At 40.7% G+C, this 6,767-nt stretch overlaps 1 protein-coding gene across 6 annotated transcripts in view; it reads left to right on the forward strand.

Annotated features, from left to right (window-relative positions):
- ect2 (epithelial cell transforming 2) overlaps positions 1-1,250 on the forward strand; it is a 49,433-nt gene extending 48,183 nt beyond the window's left edge. For all 6 annotated transcript variants that reach the window (XM_063890484.1, XM_063890488.1, XM_063890486.1 and 3 more), the window contains one exon: positions 39-1,250. Coding sequence is in view for 2 of the 6 variants with exons in the window: in XM_063890488.1 (XP_063746558.1) it covers positions 39-128 (90 nt within the window). In the remaining 4 variants the exon portion in view is untranslated. The remainder of the gene's footprint in view (positions 1-38) is intronic.
- The last annotated feature ends 5,517 nt before the right edge of the window (positions 1,251-6,767 follow it).

A 6,767-nucleotide genomic window follows, 5' to 3' on the forward strand; every position in this document is an offset into this window, starting at 1 on the left:
GTTATTTCTCTTATGTGTTCCTCTGTTTATATTTACAGGCCCGCCATTCCCCCTCCATGGTCAACCTGCATTCCATGTTTGAGAAGAAGTACCACACCTTCAGCCGATCAACCACCCACCTCATCTGAGACACTGAGCACCAATAGAGGCCACACACTTTTATTTGTATTCACCTCCTTTGCCTTTGACTGCCACTAACAGACAGACCTGACCAAACAGGTTATTGAGTCTAACGTGGAAGCTATCTGTGAAATATGGCAAACTAGCATTTGTCCATACAACTAGAAGCTCCTCCCAGACTCAGCGAAAAATGACATTTGGATTCAGAAATTCCAGCTACTGTTAAAGTGCTTCATCGCTGAAACTTGGGACCCAGAAGGGCTTAGAACAATCAATTCTACCATTCAGCTGGTAGAAAAGTGCATCTGACAGGGCAGTTTGATGCATTATTCCAAACATGCACAACGCTGTCGCTAGCGGCTAGCTGGAACGGTACGGCGCCATGCTACAAGCTTGTCTTACTCTTAAATATGAAGGATGCTCTGCTTTTAGTCTGTGTTAGTAAACAGATTATCTTTAACATACATATTTCTTTTGCCTATGTACTTCAACTGACACATCTTGGGTTTATACTTTACCTGTTCAGCTTCCAGTTTAGTTAGCATCTTTGCAGTGTGAACGCTAACTCTGGAGCAAGTAAACATCCCGTCTGTCGCTGTATGCTTGTCTCCTGAGCGTGGGGAAAGTTGGTTTGCATTTAATGGTAGACGTGCAGGTATTGTTGTGTGTTGTGTACAAGTTAAACCTCTCTTTTCCTTTTTCAATGACCTTTTTCTCTGAGAGTTTTTCATAATAACTGACATTTAATGTTGTTTTATCGTAGTGGGGTAGACTTGATTTCCCCTGTTTTATAATATTGCTCGTGATTTGTAATTAACCTGCGTTTAACATTTAGTTTCCAGCTTTTATAAAGCTTCTATTTTAACATTTAAGAGATTCAGTTGAGACCTATTAGTTCTTTTGTGCTTGCTCTCTGAACGACCGTCCACGTTTTTAAATATCTTTTAACAATGTATCTGTTTAAGGAGTGCTGCGTCAGTGTACATATTTATTTTTGAAGATTTTTTGTTTCTTTTTTCACTTTCTATTTATGTTATTTTCTATTTGTGTCTGTTTTCCTCTTATGCTGTTTACAAGCTACAGCTGTCTCTGTTTGTTTAATCCTTTTATTAAATGCACTTAAAAATGTACATCAAGTCATCTTTTAGTTTTTTTATCTGTGTTTTGTTACCAGACCAATATAGAATTATTAATTCAATTCATTTCAATGTCATTTGGACTAATTATACCAAGACCAGTGTCCGAACTACGGGGGGACTCGGGGGATCCGAGACCCCCTGAAACTGACACGAGACCCCCCGAAAACATGATTTGGGAAATGTTGGGGGGTCTCTAAAATATCAGTCAAGTCAAGCGCAAGAGCAAGCGCCCCCCGAGAGAAAAATGGGACCCCCCGAAAATCTCGGCATAGTTCGAACACTGACCAAGACCTTAATAGGATTAACTAGCTGGATTATGTATTGCTTATTACCCGGATACATACTAAATAAACTGACGACTTCATCAAAAATATAGATTTAAAAATGACGGACGCCTGACGAGTGGAGGCGTCCCCTGTGTCCATACCGACATACCAGACTTCTTCTGGTGATTTCGCTGATGATCATTGCTTTGAATCTCTTTGCTTCTTTTGCGCTGTTTTTCTTTTCTTTTCTGGGGAAAGTTTAGCCATCATTAATCCAATGCTTTGTGCTCTCCACAAATATAAAAAAGAATAATATTCAAAAAGTATTCCATGGTTTTCTGATGGGGGAAAACTAATGTTTGTTGTCCACAGCTGTCTTTAACTCACCGGACTTCTTTCTGTGGACTGATATGAATCCAAATAGTCCCTTGATCCTCATTAGCAACAATCGGTTATCGAGAATTTACAAACTCTGACCTGTCCAAATCAAGGAATCAGAATTGAGTGTTCGGCTAAGCCGTGTATTTATTCTGATTATAGATTATTGACCCGTCGTAGGTTAATATGCGCGTTTATATATCGTTGTGCAATTCATACCCGCCCGAAGGATTCTGTTGACACCAATCTTGTAAAGCTTATCTTGTCACAATGACCCATATTATAGTATTTGATCACCACTTCAGCGTGGGCTCTTTAAAGGCGTGTTTGTGATTTGCATACCACTTTGAAGCGAGCTCATGGTTGCTCCTCTGTTCTTTTGGCCATTTGATGTAGCGGTTCGTTCAGAACTTTCTGGATCCCTAGACAAAACAGTGCACTTGCCCAGTTTCCCTTCCACTCAAAAAACTGCTGCCTTTTATTAACTTTTAAACTTTTAAGAGTCTTTTTGGTGTTCAAAAACACAGTCCACTGAACATACTGAAGATGGACAAGCAGTTGGAAGATTATAGATTAGGTGTATAGTACCTGTGTATATATATGTGTGTATATATAAAGCTCCAGGAAAAATGAAGAGACCACTGCAGCATTATCAGTTTCTCTGGTTTTACTATTTATGGGTTTGTCCTTTTTATTGTATTCTTAAACTACTGACAACATTTCTCTGTGTTGGAATTCAACAGACACTGGAATGGCTGCCATACATATAGAGATAACGATTTAAGAATTTTGGGGCTTTTTCCTGTAGTGTGTTTTATAGGTTTCTGTGCATGTAAATGGTCTTTTGTTTTTCACACCCGTCTGATACGCCTCCATTGAACTCGTTGTTGTTTACTTCAGAAATATAGTGACATCACTATGTAACACTTGTGCTTCCATTGGCTAGCACTCCAACACATATAACTATACTTGATTGGCTAAGGGCCAGGACATTTCTAAGCAGCTGACCAATCACAACGGAGCCAGCCAGCTTTCCAATCAGAACAGACTGGGCTCTGGTTTCAGACAGAGGGTAAGAAGAGGTGCTGCAGCACAGGCAGTAGAGATATAAAGAGCTTTTTGAACATTAAAGCTTGGAGACATGTCCCAGTAGAGGCACAAAATACTAATATGATCCTGAATATGAGCACAAAAGGTATGCTTTAAAGTCTGTAGCACTAATGACCTACTTAACATACAGTGGGGAGAACAAGTATTTGATACACTGCCGATTTTGCAGGTTTTCCCACTTACAAAGCATGTAGAGGTCTGTAATTTTTATGATAGGTACACTTCAACTGTGAGAGATGGAATAAAAAACAAAAATCCAGAAAATCACATTGTATGATTTTTAAATAATTAGTTTGCATTTTATTGCATGACATAAGTATTTGATCACCTACCAACCAGTAAGAATTCCGGCTCTCACAGACCTGTTAGTGTTTCTTTAAGAAGCCCTCCTGTTCTCCACTCATTACCTGTATTAACTGCACCTGTTTGAACTCGTTACCTGTATAAAAGAGACCTGTCCACACACTCAATCAAACAGACTCCAACCTCTCCATAGTGGCCAATACCAGAGAGCTGTGTAAGGACATCAGGGATAAAATTGTAGACCTGCACAAGGCTGGGATGGGCTACAGGACAATAGGTAAGCAGCTTGGTGAGAAGGCAACAACTGTTGGCGCAATTATTAGAAAATGGAAGAAGTTCAAGATGACGGTCAATCTCCCTCGGTCTGGGGCTCCATGCAAGATCTCCCCTTGTGGGGCATCAATGATCATGAGGAAGGTGAGGGATCAGCCCAAAACTACACGGCAGGACTTAATCAATGACCTGAAGAGAGCTGGGACCACAGTCTCAAAGAAAACCATTAGTAGCACACCTACGCCGTCATGGATTAAAGTCATGCAGCGCACGCAAGGTCCCCCTGCTCAAGCCAGCCCATGTCCTGGCCCGTCTGAAGTTTGCCAATGACCATCTGGATGATCCAGAGGAGGAATGGGAGAAGGTCATGTGGTCTGATGAGACAAAAATAGAGCCTTTTGGTCTAAACTCCACTCGCCGTGTTTGGAGGACGAACAAGGATGAGTACAACCCCAAGAACACCATCCCAACCGTGAAGCATGGAGGTGGATCATCATTCTTTGGGGATGCTTTTCTGCAAAGGGGACAGGACGACTGCACCGTATTGAGGGGAGATTGGATGGGGCCATGTATCGCGAGATCTTAGACAACAACCTCCTTCCCTCAGTAAGAGTATTGAAGATGGGCCGTGGCTGGGTCTTCCAGCATGACAACGACCTGAAACACACAGCCAGGGCAACTAAGGAGTGGCTCCGTAAGAAGCATCTCCAGGTCTTGGAGTGGCCTAGCCAGTCTCCAGACCTGAACCCAATAGAAAATCTTTGGAGGGAGCTGAAAGTCAGTATTGCCCAGCAACAGCCCCGAAACCTGAAGGATCTGGAGAAGATCTGTATGGAGGAGTGGGCCAAAATCCCTGCTGCAGTGTGTGCAAACCTGGTCAAGAACTACAGGAAATCTCTGATCTCTGTAATTGCAAACAAAGGTTTCTGTACCAAATATTAAGTTCTGTTTTTCTGATGTATCAAATACTTATGTCATGCAATAAAATGATAAAAATCATACAACGTGATTTTCTGGATTTTTTTTTAGATTCCGTCTCTCACAGTTGAAGAGTACCTATGATAAAAAAATACAGACCTCTACATGCTTTGTAAGTGGGAGAACCTGCAAAATCGGCAGTGTATCAAATACTTGTTCTCCCCACTGTAGGTGCAACATTCACTCAGCTTTAAGGTCTGTTTTTGGTCCCCATCACCTCCTTAAATATCTAATATCTGGTTCTAAATCAGCCAAACGCTCTGCAATGTTCAGTAGCTGGTAATTTTGTGAAGCCGACTGTACACATACCCCATGTTTAGTGCCGGGCAAGTATATTCAGAGTTGGGTGTAACGCATTACAAAAGTAACAGAGTTACAGTAATGAACTACTTTTTGCTGTAACGCAGTAATATAATGCATTACTTCTGAAATGTGGGTAATACAATACCCGTTACAATTCTCAGTAACGCAGTTACAACACATTTTAACCCGAAATGATATGCTGTTTTGTTTCTAAGAAATCACAAACATCGCCAGACATTCTGACACCAGAGAAATAATTGTGCTGGTAGAATAGTAACTCAGTAAGCCTGTTTACTATTGGTTAAGAGGGCTGCAGGAACAGATTCGTTATTGCAGAGCTGTCGGCTCACAATGCAGAGCTGCAGGCTCGGAGAAAAGAACAGAGAAAGACAGGAGTGCGCGCAGGCCGAAGCAACAGAAGGTAACTCTCTCTGGTCTGCCTCTTGATCCCTGAGAAGTTGAGAGACTCGTGGCAGAGTGTTGAAGATCTGCAGCCTCTGTCCTCTGTGGAATCGCCGGCTTTTAGAAAGCTTGTCAGCCAAATCCCCGTTAACACACCAATGACAAGGTGAGCTAGCGTTGAATAGAGACTCGTTCATATACAGCAGGTCACAGGGCCGTGCAGAGGCTCCACTAACAGGTTAATAATAACACACAGAGACGTGATGTTACCGGTATCAAATATTATTCAGCCCACTGAAACGGAGCTTGAGTTTAATTTCAGCATACTGCCATAGATAGCTTTAATTAATAAGCTGCAATAAACTGCATTTTAGCATTTAAAGCCATAGTTTTGCAGTTATTTATGGTGAAAGTAACGCAACAGTAGTGTAACACATTACAGTTCAGAGACAGTAATAATGTAATGTAACTTATTACTTTAAAGTAATATGTACTGTATTAGGCTACATTTTGGAAGTAACTTGCCCATCACTGGGTATATTGTAAAATGTTTTTACAAAATACTTTACCCTCAGCTGCCTGGTGCATTTAGAAAAGTTGAGATTGCTAAAACTTCAAATGGCAAAAGAGAAAATGTTAAAAGACTAAGTCAAGCTAAGGGGAATGCATAGTTGGGTGATATTTCTGTGAGTTTGACTCGAGCAGCAACCTCCAGGTCTGAAAAGTCAAGCCTATGCAGAAGTGCCTTAGAGAGATTAGGTATTTTGAAATTGGGTTATATGAGGTATTTCTCTATTGTCAGTATAATACCTTGAGTAGATGGCAGTCGGCAGGCCGTCATTGTGAAGGCACAGACAGCAAAGCAATGCACTGCTGGGAGCAGAAAGCGCTTTTATTCTCCTAAAAGAAAGGCCCACCTTACAAAAACAGCGTACATTTAATTTAGCATATAATCACCACTTTACATTGCCCTCAAAGAACGTTTACTTTAGAACGACATTTTCTCAATTGTAGAAGTTCTTTGTTCCTTTCATTTGTGCAGCTGTGCAGGCTCTTTTTCACCCCACACATCCACTGTTTGGGTGTGGTAGTCCTATTTTTTTTAGATCAGGGAATTTGTTTTTGGTGGCTAAAAGCTTTTTCTTTTAGCCCACATCGCTGCATTATATATTTCCGGTGCTACTGTGTGCTTCATCATATGCTGACCAACACGTATAGGTAAATCCTGATTTTAGTCTTTAAAAGACCCAAACCATCCCTTTAAACTAGCATACTTCTTCTCCACTGGCTTTAAAAAGAAGCCTTATTGTAGAGAAGTCTATAAGAAAATGACAAGATTTCTCACTTGATCTATTATTTCAGTAAACATTTTTCGAATGTGTTTACGTTCTCACTAGATTTATTTGAGTCTCAAAGGTCCACTGTTATGCTATATTTGAACAATATATTGTAGGACATATCTATACAAAACATTTATGTTGTATAGATCCAAACA

Source organism: Eleginops maclovinus, chromosome 9, assembly GCF_036324505.1.
Source record: "Eleginops maclovinus isolate JMC-PN-2008 ecotype Puerto Natales chromosome 9, JC_Emac_rtc_rv5, whole genome shotgun sequence".
NCBI lineage: Eukaryota > Metazoa > Chordata > Actinopteri > Perciformes > Eleginopidae > Eleginops > Eleginops maclovinus.